We start from the raw sequence: 14,155 nt of genomic DNA on the forward strand, positions 1-14,155 counted from the left end.
AAGTTTAGGTAATAGAAGCCATTTTCTGTTGGATCCACAGTGTCCCACACCTTGATGATGTGATTCTGAGCAGCAGCAAACGTTCATCTGGGTGAACTCCTAACATTTTACATCACTCCTCAAACAAAATATAACGCCTACAGTATGCCAAGCACTGGCCTTTTGAAATCGAACATTTTACACTTATTTACTTCTTGGTGCAGGAGGGTGCCTGCCATGATGTCCGAGGACATTAGCCAGAATGAGTTCTTTCCTCCCACCGTGTGGGTCCCAGGGATCAAACGCAGATCCTCTGGCCTGGTGGCCCATGCCTTACCTGCTGAGCATCTTGCTGGCCTAAAATAGGAGATTTTAACTGTTGTAAATGAGTTTAAAATAATGCTGGTAAGATGCCTCAGTAGGAACAGCACTTTTTCAGAAAGGCTGGCAATACAAGGTCAATCCCTGGGATCCCCTGTGAAGGCAAAAGAAAGAAGAGACTCCACAGAAGTGTGCTCTGACCTCCCCATTTGCGCCATGGCATGTACACCCACATACTCATATTATACTAGAGCACAATCATTAGTCTTTTAAAAAACATCAAAAGCAAATCCCCACAAACAGAGTTATTTTTGAGTATGTGCAGAAGTTTTGATATGCTTCCTCTAGTTAATTTAGTAAAATTTAAATATATATATATACACACACACACACACACACACACACACACACACACACACGGGGCTGGAGAGATGGCTCAGCAGTTAAAAACACTCGCTGCTCTTCCAGAGGATATTAGGTTTAGATCCCATCACCAACATCAGGTCTGTAACTCCATCTCCAGAGGATCTAACACCCTCTTCTGGCTTCTGTGAGTACTGCAGTTATGGCACATAACCATAATTAAAAATAATAAAATCTTTCTTAGAATTACATTTTATCTTTGGAGTTGGAACCTTCTAGTGTGTCTTTTAACACAAAATGACAGCCATGTGTTTAACATTGATATGTTCTGTTTTAGGGCATTTGGTCCACTTTGGTGCCACGAAGACATCACACCCAAAAATCAGAACTCAAAGAGCGCCGAGCAGCTTTCTAATTTCCTACGCCATGTTGTATCTGTATTTAAAGATTCCAAATCAGGTACTTCTTCCTGTTTCTCCAAATCTCTCTCACAGCATTCTTCTCTCGTGGAGCACACTACACAAGAATCATGCATGACCCATCATACATTTCCAAGCTGCAGCTAACTGATGTAGGATTTCCCTCTATATGCTGTGACTACCATTAATGCATAAAGAAACTGCTTTGGTCCTATAGCAGGGCAGAACTTAGGTAGGTGGGGAAAATTAAACTGAATGCTGGGAGAAAGGAGGCTGAGTCTAGAGATGCCATGTAGTCCCTCTGGAGCCAGATGGAACTTTATCCGGTAAGCCACAGCCACGTGCCAATACACAGATTAATAGAAATGGTTAAATTAAGATGTAAGAGTTAGCCAATAAAAACCTAGAGCTAATGGGCTAAGCAGTGTTTTAAATAATATAGTTTCTGTGTGATTATTTGGGGGCTGAGCAGCCAGGAACTTCCGGGATGAACAAGCAGGTTCCTTACTACAGCTAACAGCAATGAGATTTATTCCTTTTGGTCCATATTCATGTGACATCCAAATATGTCAAAAGGCCTCCTTGGCATAAAACATTAAATGGGGGCTGGAGAGATGGCTCAGAGGTTAAGAGCATTGCCTGCTCTTCCAAAGGTCCTGAGTTCAATTCCCAGCAACCACATGGTGGCTCACAACCATCTGTAATGAGGTCTGGTGCCCTCTTCTGGCCTGCAGGTATACACACAGACAGAATATTGTATACATAATAAATAAATAAATAAATATTTTTTTAAAAAAAAACATTAAATGGTTGCTATTTTCCTTGGGTCTTGTCTGTCTCCCTGAAAAGAGGAACAGCAGTTGTACAACTTAATGACCCCACACAACTGTGTGCTTTACACTGCATTTTCCTTCCCACCTGATCAGATGGTTTTCTGATGCCTGAGATCTTGCTTTCGGGAAAATGGTCAAGTAATGCATATTGCCTTCCTTGGAGTGTCTGCATTTCGGGATCTGTAGATTGATCAAAAAGAACAGAGTCTTTGGCACCAGGTCTTGGATGTCTTTAGAACTAGTTAGATGCATCCCTATCTTTCCTCTACTTAAAAAAAAAATGTATCTCCAACAAAACCTCTTTTTTAAAAAATAAGTAATCCAGGCGTAGTAGCTTATCCTATAATCCTGGCATCTGAGGCAGGAGAACTGTTTCAAGTTCAAGGCCAGCCTACTACACAGTGAGTTCCAGGCCAACCTAAGCTACAGTGTAAGGTCCTTTGTCAACAAGAGGGAGGGGAGGAAGGAGAAAGGGAGAGAGGGAAGAAAGGAAGGAAGGAAGGAAGGAAGGAAGGAAGGAAGGAAGGAAGGAAGGAAGGAAGGAAGGAAAGCTTTTAAAAAGGAGTCCAGGGATTGAAGATAGCTCAGTTAGCATACTTGCTGAAATACATGAAGACCTGAGCTTGGATGCCCAGCAGGCACACACCTGTAACCCCTGCACTGGGGGAACGGGGCAGGTAGATCTCCAGAGCTCCCTGGCCAACCAGTATATCTGAAAGAAGCAAACTCTAGGTCCATTGAGAGACACTGTCTCCAAAAGTGAGGAGAGAGCTGTTGAGGAGAACACCTGGCATCAACATGCCCCCTCCACATGGGTGCTTGTGTACCTGTTCACATGTATACATCAACATACACATGGGGGGGGAGAAAAAAGAACTATAGAATAAAAAAAGATAAGGAAGAAAGAGTGTTAAATAATACATTTGTGCATGTGGGTTGTATATCAGACATTGTGTTGTTTAATTCTTGTAACATCCCAGTGAGATACAGCCTGTTGGTTACAAGTCAAAGAGAAGGTTGTGGGCTCCTAAGAAAAACACTGTCTTTCCCAGAGACACATCCTCTGACTTAAAACCAGGACTATCTGGCCTCAAGCCCTCTGCCTCTCCCTGAAAGTTCCATGATTCACACAAAGTTTGTTTTTTACTTTGAAATGGCTTGAAGTTCTATTGTTCACGTGTCTGTTTGCTTATATATTGTTTCCTTTATTTTTAAATTCTATGTGTCTGACTGTTCTGCCTGAAAGTTTTATGTGCACCATGTGCATGCAGTGCTCGTGGAGGCCAGAAGAGGGCGTCAGATTCCCCAGAACTGGATGGTTGGGAGTCACTATATAGGTGCTGGGAACCGAACCCAGGTCCTCTTAACTGATGAGGTCTTTATATTTAAGTTTCACAATGCCCAAGGCCTTGCATATGCTAGGTGAACCCTCTGTTCCTGAGTAGATACGCACCCTGTTTGTTTCTGAGGCAGGGTCATCTGGTCCATGGCACTGTTGCCAGCTCAAAATGGTTGATTTTTAAATAAACATCAGTATGGGGTGGGGGGCTGCGGTCAGCTGGTTCTAACTCTCCTCATTACTTGAGCGCACCGGTGTGAATCACCAAGGCTGACCTGTCTGTCCCCTGTTCTTATGGCCGCAGGTTTCCATCTGGAGCAGCATTTGAGTGAGGTTGCATTGCAGACAGCCCTTGCCAGCTCTTCCAGGCACTATGCAGGCCGATCCTTTCAGATCTTCCGGGCCCTCAAGCAGCCCCTGTCAGCACATGCTCTGTCTGACCTCCTGTCGAGATTGGTAGAGGTGATCGGAGAGCATGGTGATGAGATTCAGGTATGGAAAGGGGTGACTCCCTAAGTACCCCTCCACGACACAGCATTCAGGTATGGAAAGGGGTGACCCCCTAAGTACCCCTCCACGACACAGCATTCAGGTATGGAAAGGAGTGACCCCCTAACTGCCCCTCCACGACACAGCATTCTGCTGGAGTCCCTAGGAGCTGGCTTCAACCCGCAGAACCAAACCCAAAAATCGATTTTAGAAGTTAACCCTTATTGTTTCCAAGTTACCCCAAGGGACATTGTTGTACAAATTCAACAGATGCGATCATATTTTGTGACATGAACATCTGAAAAGCTCTCAGTGGTTCATCGCGTTTGTCTGTTTGGTAGTGGTAGTGGTGGTCTTCATGGCAGGTGGCAATGGGTTGGTTTATATTGTTTGGGATAACTTTGTTTATTTGGGGCCTTTCTGCCCTCTGCTGGGGACTCAGTTATACAATCTACCAGAGCCAAGCAGGGCTCCTCATTGTATGTGGGCCAAGCTCTGTCCATCCCTGCATGGATGACTTCCAGGGCTGTGCGGAGCTCTGGAGACAGGATGGAGAGAGACTCGCTGCTGGAGGGACTCTGTAGGTAAAGTTCAGAGCCTTAGGAGCACTGAGTAGCTGTGAAGCCAAGGCCAACCCCTTTCCCCATGAGACATACTCTCTGTCTTCCTTCTAGCCGTCGGAAGTTTGAATAAAATTTCACAGAAGCTCCGCTCTCCCTACACCTCACCTTGTCCAAGGTTTCCACATATCGTCACCCCTATTTTTTAGTGACCTGCCCTTCCCCTCAGCAGGGGACTCAGCTCCCCCCCACACATGCTGCCCTGTTGTGTTTTTATCCCTCGTTAAGTCTGTCAGACTTGAGGAAATAAATCCTTATGGCTATCTGCTAACCTCTATGCTGTTTTTCCTAGCAAGCTTTATAGTTTGATCTTAGACTTTGTAAATGAACATCATCACAACTGTCTAGTGTTCAGAAATCACGTTGTGGTTGGAAGAGAGTTTGTGCTAGGTGAACGCCCCCTCAGGCGGTTAGCAGCCATGACCGCTCTCTGTGTGCTCCACAGGGCTATGTGATGGAAGCGCTCTTGACCCTGGAAGCCGCTGTGGAGAACTTGTCTGACTGCCTGAAGAACAGTGACCTCTTCACGGTGTTGTCTCGGTGAGATTCGGATTACTGAGATCTGGCTATCAAACTCACTGTGCTGAATGTTGGCCAGAGTACAAAGAACAGATGTAGGTTTTGAAATCTACTTAGGACCTAAAAAGTATATTTAGTATCTTCTTTTATTAGGAATTTTTTTTTATTTTTGTGTGTAAATGTGTATTTCCTGAGTGCCTGGGAGTTACATGTGGTTGTGAGCCACTATGTAGGTCCTGGGAACAGAACCCCTGTCTCTGCAAGAGCAATAAGTACTCTTAACCACCAAGCCATCTTTCCAGCCCTGTATAATTTCCTTAGATTTTAAAAAAGGAAAGGGGTAGTTGCAACATACATGTTTTCATTATATGTACATATTTTTTTTTTTTTTTTTTTTTTAGTTTTTCGAGACAGGGTTTCTCTGTGGTTTTGGAGCCTGTCCTGGAACTAGCTCTTGTAGACCAGGCTGGTCTCGAACTCACAGAGATCTGCCTGCCTCTGCCTCCCGAGTGCTGGGATTAAAGGCGTGCGCCACCACCGCCCGGCTATATGTACATATTTTAAAACATGTTCCCAACACCCACATGGGAGCTCTTAATCACCTGTAACTCTAGTTCCAGGAGATCATAACACATAATTTTAGCCTCTGCAGGCACCAGGAATGCATGCAGTAGACATACATGCAAGCAAAACTGTCATATGTATAAAATAAAAATAATTTTTAAAAGAAGAAAGTCTGGACTAGCATGGAACTCACTGTTTTGTTTTGTTTTGTTTTGTTTTGTTTTGTTTTGTTTTGTTTTGTTATTTGAGACAGGGTTTGGTGCCTGTCCTAGAACTAGCTCTTTTAGACCAGGCTGGCCTCAAACTCACAGAGATCCGCCTGCCTCTGTCTCCCAAGTGCTGGGATTAAAGGTGTGCCTCATCATCACCCAACTAATATTTTATTATTTTTAACTTGAGCATTTTTATACCTTTGGTGTGATCATTAACCCTAGAATCATCAGTCTGTATGAACCTGTATCTCTAACCTGCAAGAGTATACTAGGTAAAGGTGAGTGCCAAGGCCCTTACTTGTCATGCTAGCACTGATGATGAAGCCTCAGGAGAATTGTGTGTCTTTGGCCAGCCCAGGAGGCATAGCCAGACTCTATGAGAGAGAGGGTGTGGAGGAGGGAGGAAGGCAGGCAGGCCGACAAAATGCAGCTGAAGAGTTTGACTTTTTCAGTATGAATAGAGTTAAAAGACAAATCTCTCTAAGTTCAAGGCCAGCCTGCTCAACTCAGTGAGTTCTGAGTCAGCCAGGGCTGCATAGTGAGACCCTGTCTCAGAGTGGGGGATGAGGGAGCAGTCAAATTTTATAAGTGCCGAAACCTTTCCCCTGCCCTGTGTACTTACCACTTTCCTTCTTGATAACTTTCTGTCTAAAGTAAAAGGAGATAAACTTTGCACTTGTTGGTATATCTTATTTTATAATTTTTCCCACCCACATTCAGATAGAACGCAAATGAAAGGTCACTAAATTGCTGGGATTTTGGACTTTCAATAAATGAAAGTTAGTGTTGGTTTTTGGAGATTGTTCTTGAGCTACCAAGCCAAGTTCGGGGTGATATGGTCATAGACCAAGGCACTGTTCTCTGAGGAATGGCTCTCCTCCTTGGCTGTCCCTCGGAAGATAAAAGCGGGAGCTGTTCAGTGGCACGTGCTGGCATTCTGCTGACTTCACCTCTGTTTATACCTAGTTCTTCATCACCAGATCTGAGCTCCAGCACTAAACTGGCAGCCAGCAGGAAGAGCACTGGCCAGCTGAACGTCAACCCCGGGACTCCCAGCGGCAACACCACAACCGCAGAGCGGAGCCGGCACCAAAGGAGCTTCTCGGTGCCCAAGAAGTTTGGTGTGGTTGACCGATCCTCCGACCCACCTCGAAGTGCCACGCTGGACAGAATCCAAGCTTGTACCCAACAAGGCCTTTCCTCAAAGACCAGAAGCAATTCCTCGCTGAAGGACAGTCTCACAGACCCATCCCACGTAAACCATCCCTCCAACCTGCTGGCCACCATCTTCTGGGTCACGGTGGCCCTGATGGAGTCCGACTTTGAGTTTGAATACCTCATGGCATTAAGACTCTTGAACCGGCTGCTGGCACACATGCCGCTGGATAAAGCCGAGACCCGGGAAAAGCTCGAGAAACTCCAAGGGCAGCTCCAGTGGGCAGACTTCTCGGGGTTACAGCAGCTCCTCCTGAAGGGTTTCACCTCCCTCACCACCACAGATCTGACCCTGCAGCTCTTCAGTTTGCTGACACCGGTTTCCAAAGTACCCATGGTGGACTCATCGCAAGCCATCGGTAAGGCCAGTATCGCGCATCTTTGTAGCCCTAATGGTTGCATTCAGCCTTAGAGAAATAAGATACTACTATATGTCTGTATCTATAGTGTTAGATAAAAGTATTCTATAGTATATAAAACAAAAGGGGTAGCAATTTATATAGATAAAGTTATGTGTGTATACGTATATTCATATTTGTATGGTGTAAGTGATTTCTGGGTCAAATTACAAGTATTGTCAACTTAGTCCCTTGCTCATGTACATTTTTTTCCTAATCCCAAATCTTCTGGATTTTGTTTTGGGTTTTTTGTTTGTTTTCTTTTTTCCTTTTGCCTTTCTTTGTCCTCTTGAAAAATGCATTGGTTCTCTATTGTTCTGAATTAAGTAAAATCAATATACCAGCTTTTTAATATCATAAGTAATTAAGAATTTATTTCATTAACTGGATTTTAACTTAGCCATAATGAGAAATTCTTATTATCTTGAAGAATATTTCCAGTTATGTGACTAAGGCTCAAATATGTTTTTTTTAATTTTTTGAGACAGGCTCTAACTAGGTTGATCTGGAACTCTACATAGACCAGGCTGAACCTCAGAGATCTGCCTGCCTCTGTCTCCTGAGTGCTGGGATTATAGGTTATTCCACAATGACCAGCTGTAAAATATGTTGGGTTTTTCGTTTTGTTTTGTCTTGTTTTGTTTTTTGAAACAAGGTCTCTTTGTAGCCCTAGGTGGCCTAGAACTCACTATATATAGACCAGGCTGGCCTTGAACTCACAGAAATCTGCCTGCGTCTGCCTCTCAAGTGCTGGGATTAAAGGTGTGTGCCACCACGTCCAGCTTATATTTTTTATATTTTAAAAAGTCTTAAACTAGTGTTTCAGTTCAGTTCATTGTATGTCAGTAAACTCTGAGTTACCACTGCTCACAAACAGGTGATTACTGTATGTTGACATCACAAGTGTAATTCAGTGCCGTCACACAACCAGGGGTGTGGTACACACCGATAGTCCCAGCCCTCAAGAAATGAAGGTGGGCGGGTCACAAGTTTCAAGGTCATCCTCGCTGGGGCTAAAGATCATTCTTGTGATTCTGTGAGAGACCCTGTCTCAAAAAATGACAAAAGGGCCCGTTTTTGAATCATCTTAGGACAAAATAAAACCTATGTACGCCTTCCAGCTGTCCCAGTCACCGCAGACCACACTCAGCCATGGCCATTGTATCTTCTCTCACGCAGGGTTTCCTCTGAATGTCCTGTGTCTCCTGCCCCAGCTGATCCAGCATTTTGAGAACCCCAATCAGTTCTGTAAGGATGTAGCGGAAAGAATTGCTCAGGTATGCGTCAGGACCCCACATGCAGCAGGTCCGCGAGGAAGACTCAGTGCCAGGCGGGAATGGCCAGACTGGAGAAGGAAATGGTTATCTCAAAAGTTGATGCCATTCGTAACAGACATCTCTAAGTGGCTGTTACAAACTGGCTCCTCCCCCACCCCATCTCGCCCTGCTTCGTTATTAAGAAAAGCAAGCAGGCCGGGTGTGGTGGTGCACACCTTTCATCTTGGGAGGCAGGCGCAGGCGGATCTCTGAGAGTGAGTTCCAGGTTACACAGGGCTACACACAGAAACCCTGTCTCCAACAAATAGATAGATAGATAGATAGATAGATAGATAGATAGATAGATAGATAGATAGATAGATAGATAGATAGATAGATAGATAGATATGACAAGAGAGAGACAGAGACAGAAAGGAAAGAAAAAAAGACAGACAGAGTGGCCAACGGGAGCTGAAGAAATGACTCAGCAGGTAAAGGTGCTTGCTGCCAAGCCTGCCCACCTTCCATCCCCAGAACCTGCATGGTGGAAGGAGAGAGCCGACTTCCTCAGGCTGATCTCTGGCCTCCACAGGCCCTCCTTGGCACTCACGTGCTCACACACACATAGGTACACAAAATAAGTCAATTTAAAAAGCAAAACAAGTAGAAAAGTGTAGTGGCTAATTACTAAGTGAAGTACTTCTGTGGCTACCAAAGCTGATATGGGTCTACCTTCGGTCTGTTAGGACTTAGAATATTGGCTAATGTTCCTTCCTGTCCGTTGGAATGCTCTGATTGGTCTGCTTATCTTTAAAGGTTTGCCTGGAAGAAAAAAACCCCAAACTTTCAAATCTGGCTCACGTTATGACCCTTTACAAGACGCACAGCTACACAAGAGACTGTCCCACGTGGGTCAATGTGGTTTGTCGCTACCTTCATGAGGCCTATACTGACATCACCTTGAACATGGTCACCTACCTAGCAGAGGTAAGCACTGACGCTAAAGATAACTTTGACTTTCAGCATCCGTGGTTCACATGTTTATAAAGCTTTGACATTGAATGTCTATTATGTGTTATCCCAAATGCTAACGGATTCATCTGAAACCCTCACAACACACCAGGGAATGGGTGTTCTCTAAAGAAGCTGAGGCTTGGTTCAGTTAACTGTTGAGCTCTGGCTCAACCCTAGATCCAGCTGCCTCCAAAGTTTACCCCCCTACTTGCTATACCTATACCCATCCTAGCATGGCTGAGATAAGAAGCTTGATCCTAGTTTGGCATGGCAGTGCACACCTGTAATCCCAGCACTTGAGAGGTGGAGGAGGTGGGGGTGGGGCTCAGATCTTATCAAGAATTTACTGTGTGGTTAGATATGTTCATGGTGGATTGTTTTAAACTAATTAACAAAGTACAATCTTGAAGTAAAATCTTTATCATTGCCTTTTGTCTGTGAAACTAGAAACAGGCCATACGAATGTGTTTCTAGCACATTCCTTGCAAACCTGACTCCTGTACTCTGACTTCCAGACCATGGGTGTAAGACATTCATAGCGTGTCACGGGGCAACAGGTGGCATGGGCAGCACCTCCAGTGTTTGATGCACAGGTTGTTCTCTGAACAAAAAAACTGACAACGGTGAACTTGGTTCAGCGTTTTCAATGTTTCTTTTCCTTCTGGGATATGCCTTCCCAACTCTCGTTAGGGTCTTCCCCAAAGAAAAGAGAGCAAGCTGCCCTAATTCTTCTTGATGTAATTATCTAGTTCCGGGTTGTGCTTGCAACATCACTTTTTTCCGGTGCTCTGTAATGTCAAGCTAACAGAAGGTCCTGCCCATCCAACACTCACCACTGATCCTACAGGGTTTTGACTTACAGTATGGATCAGCCATGTATGAACCATGCCAGATTGTCAACGGCCAAGTATTCACTGGCTAACTCATCACTCACTCAAGAGCCCTCATGCATAGCACCCTGTTGCCTCCGCTAATCCCATGGTCCTAGCTTTCGCAACAAGCAAAGATACCCTTCCCTCAGCACCCAGGAAGTGTGAGAAGAACCAATACTAACACCCCACTACAAAAGCAGGGGATAGACAACGCCAGTTCTAAAGCAATGAGTAAGATGAACTCACAGGGGATTTTGTCTAGAACATTCATCATACAAGTTTTAAAAGTACAAATTGGATGTGATATGTACATACAATGGAATAGTATTCTGTCTTCCAAAGGCAAAATATTCTGGAGCTGGAGAAACGCCTCAGTGGTTAAGAGCCCTGGCTTCTCTTGCAGAAGACCCAGGTTCAATTCCCAGCACCCACATGGCAGCTCATAACCATAACTATAACTCCAGTTCCAGGGGATCTGGTGCCCTCTCCTCACATGCACCAGGCATGTAATGGTGCAATACATACATTCAAACATATATACATGCAAAACATTCAGACATAAGAAAATAAGTCAAAGCCAGGCGGTGGTTGTGTACACCTTTAATCCCAGCACTTAGAAGGTAGAGGCAGGCGGATCTCTGTGAGTTCAAGGCCGGTCTAGTCTACAAGAGCTAGTCCCAGGATAGGCACCAAAACTACACAGAGAAACCCTTTCTCAGAAAAAAAAAAAAGTCTTGAAGAACCAATTTAATAGATGCATAATTTATTCTATTCAGCTCTTATCTCAAAATTGCCCGCAAAGCAAAGCATGCTGTTATGAACTCACTGGTGATGTTTTTCTGTCGACTTACCGACTGCACATGAATATGCTGATATTTTAATTATTGTCTGGTGCCCCGTGGCCCCTCAATCAAGGCTCCACCAGCCACTCAGGCTGCAGCTGCAAGATGTAGGCTTAAATTAAGTCTCTATCGTTCTATTTCCCAGCAAAGACTTGGAAGTCAAATGTGGGGTTGAAAACCTGCTAGACCAGCTGACCTTGTTTTTTGACCAGAGACACCACAAGAGATGCGTCTCCTCCCTCATCTCAGAACCAAAAGGAAGCCCAGAGTCTAGTCCCTGCCTGTGTATCTTCTCTATCTAAATAACTGGCTTCTCTATGACTAATTCCGGTCAGCCCATCACCAGCTCCGTCCCTGGTCCACAATCTGGATTGTGGCAGTGTGGACACAATAGCCCACATCACACCAGCTTCCTGCCCTGGGGAGTGTATTGACATCTGTTCAGTTTCTCTCACCCATTCGGGTCTTGGCCATGCACACACACAGATGTGTGTTGCTGTGCTCAGCTTCTCTCGGAACCTGCTCTGCTTGCTTCCTATTTACTTTCAGCGTGTGTGTGTGCCCCTTGTACATGAGGATGACACCCCACTTAGCTTTCTGTGTTTTGTTGCTTAATTTGTAATTTGTTTATGCTGCAGACGGCCCTGTTATCACATATAATGTGATAAATCGTGATATTTGCTAATGTACCTGTTATAAAAAGAGTTTAACACAAGACAAAATCTGGAGGAAGATTGTTTTAGAAAAAAATGATTTTAAAATTATATTATTTGTAGAAAAACACTCTTAATATTGTTTTAGCATGTATCTATTATATAGATAATTGTGTGTATGTTGTCTTCTGCTTACATAATATATTCTATAATATCATCTACCATGTTTGAAAATGCCATTGTAAGGTAAGTGTGGTATCACTACCTTTAATCCCAGGACTTGGGAATCCAAGGCAGGTGGATCTCTGTGAGTTTGAGGTTAGCCTGGTCTACATATTGAGTTCCAGATCAGTCAGAGGACCCTGTCTCAAATGGGGATGGAGAGATGGCTCAGCGGTTAAGAGCACGGGCTACTGCTCTTCCGGAGGACCCTGGTTCAATGTCCAGCACCCACATGGCAACTCATAACTGTCTGTAACTCTAGTTCCCGGGGATCTGACACCCTCACACCAGTGCACATAAAATAAAATTAAATAAATTGTTTAAAAAATGTCATTATGCCAACTGAATCATGTCTCATAAGATCGTTCTCTTGTTTCAGGTATGATATTTTTAACCATATAACAAAAGCCATAGCAAAATCATATGTGATCAAAGTATTTATTTCTGGTTTGAAATATGTTCTTAGAAGTATGACTCCAGTTTCCAAAGCCATGGACTTTGAATGGACAGGCAGTGTTCACCGGGTGCCACTGCTCTCCCCTGCATACTCAGCACTTGGGAGAGGAAGGCAGAACAGAGGGTTGGGGCTAACCTGGACTACATAGTGAAACAGTATCTCAAAAACAAAACTTAAGACAAGAAAGAAGTTGTAGACCTCTTTAGTTTTCTTGATCTCCATTGCTAAATTATCCAGCTGACATCTCGAATGATTTGTGAAATACTCATGTCTTCATCTCACTAACCAGTACCTAACAATCTCAATTTCTAACCTTTGCCAACTCTGTGACCAATAAGTTATGTCTTAGTGGCCCATAGTTTTCCTTTTGAGGTTTATTCTCTGTTTCTTCACTATTCGAATTTTATGATTTCAGACCTCCCCAAATTGCCCTCACTGTCATTTATTCAATAATTAGGATTTTAACCAGGAGTAGTGGTGCACGCCTTTAATCCCAGCACTTAAGAGGCAGAGGCAGAGGCTGGAGAGATGGCTCAGTGGTTAAGAGCACTGACTGCTCTTCCAGAGGTCCTGAGTTCAATTCCCAGCAACCACATGGTGGCTCACAGCCATGTATAATGAGACCTGGCGCCCCCTTCTGGCTTGCGGGCACACATGGAAGGAATGCTGTACATATACTAAATAAATAAATATAAAAAAAAAAGAGGCAGAGGCAGGTAAATCGCTGTGAGTTTGAGGCTAGCCAGTGCTGAATAGTGAGGTCTCTTTTTAAAAGAAGCTAGGGTTTTCTTTGCCATGCCCCCCAAGCACATCGCAATGATAGGGGTGTGGTGAAGCCTGGGTACTTCTCCAGGGAAGAGGGTAGAACTGACTGGCTGCACTTTGCCTCCTGCAGTTGTTGGAGAAAGGCCTTCCCAGCATGCAACAACCACTCCTTCAGGTCATCTACAGTCTGCTCAGTTACATGGACCTGTCGGTTGTTCCTGTCAAGCAGTTTAACGTGGAAGTCCTGAAGACCATTGAAAAATATGTGCAGGTGAGTGATTGAAAAATATGTGCAGATGAGTGTTTGGATAGATCCAGAGCTACCCAAGAGAGACCCAAGAGGCTTGCGTGTGGCTTGCCCTCGGGTGTAGGGCCATCTGGCATCCTACCCCACACTTACTCATCTATATCCAAGACAGACATGCACGCTAGTTGATCACACCCTGAATGGCATTTTTAGAAGAAAGACAGAAAAAAGGCCTTAACACAGTCCTTGCTTCAGGGGCAGAACTGTTCTATGGGCACATAGTCTGAGTATTCCAGACACGTACCTGACTGGGAAGTCGGGGGAAGATCCTATACTGCTATCCTATTTCAAAGATTGTTGCGTGAACCCACAGAGTCCGTTAAAGGGTTCAAGAGTTTGTTTAGCTATAAAATGGGGATAAACACTCACTGACTCATGTAGACAGATTAGATACTGTTGTGTCCAGCCATTCTGCCCAGGGGAGATGGGGCCAACCACTCCTGGAGCTCACTCTGATGACGAGAGAGGGGGCAGGGAGAGGAGAGGAGAGGAGAGG

General features: G+C 44.4%; 1 protein-coding gene across 8 annotated transcripts in view; it reads left to right on the plus strand.

Moving 5' to 3' along the window:
- The window catches only part of Fry (FRY microtubule binding protein), a 382,290-nt gene that overhangs the window by 322,624 nt on the left and 45,511 nt on the right, over positions 1-14,155 (plus strand). For all 8 annotated transcript variants that reach the window (XM_026785214.1, XM_026785202.1, XM_026785180.1 and 5 more), the window contains 7 exons: positions 1,001-1,122; positions 3,559-3,746; positions 4,809-4,903; positions 6,625-7,232; positions 8,451-8,548; positions 9,344-9,514; positions 13,483-13,623. In XM_026785214.1, coding sequence (XP_026641015.1) covers positions 1,001-1,122; positions 3,559-3,746; positions 4,809-4,903; positions 6,625-7,232; positions 8,451-8,548; positions 9,344-9,514; positions 13,483-13,623 — 1,423 coding nt within the window. The remainder of the gene's footprint in view (positions 1-1,000; positions 1,123-3,558; positions 3,747-4,808; positions 4,904-6,624; positions 7,233-8,450; positions 8,549-9,343; positions 9,515-13,482; positions 13,624-14,155) is intronic.

Source organism: Microtus ochrogaster, chromosome 2, assembly GCF_000317375.1.
Source record: "Microtus ochrogaster isolate Prairie Vole_2 chromosome 2, MicOch1.0, whole genome shotgun sequence".
NCBI classification, from domain to species: domain Eukaryota; kingdom Metazoa; phylum Chordata; class Mammalia; order Rodentia; family Cricetidae; genus Microtus; species Microtus ochrogaster.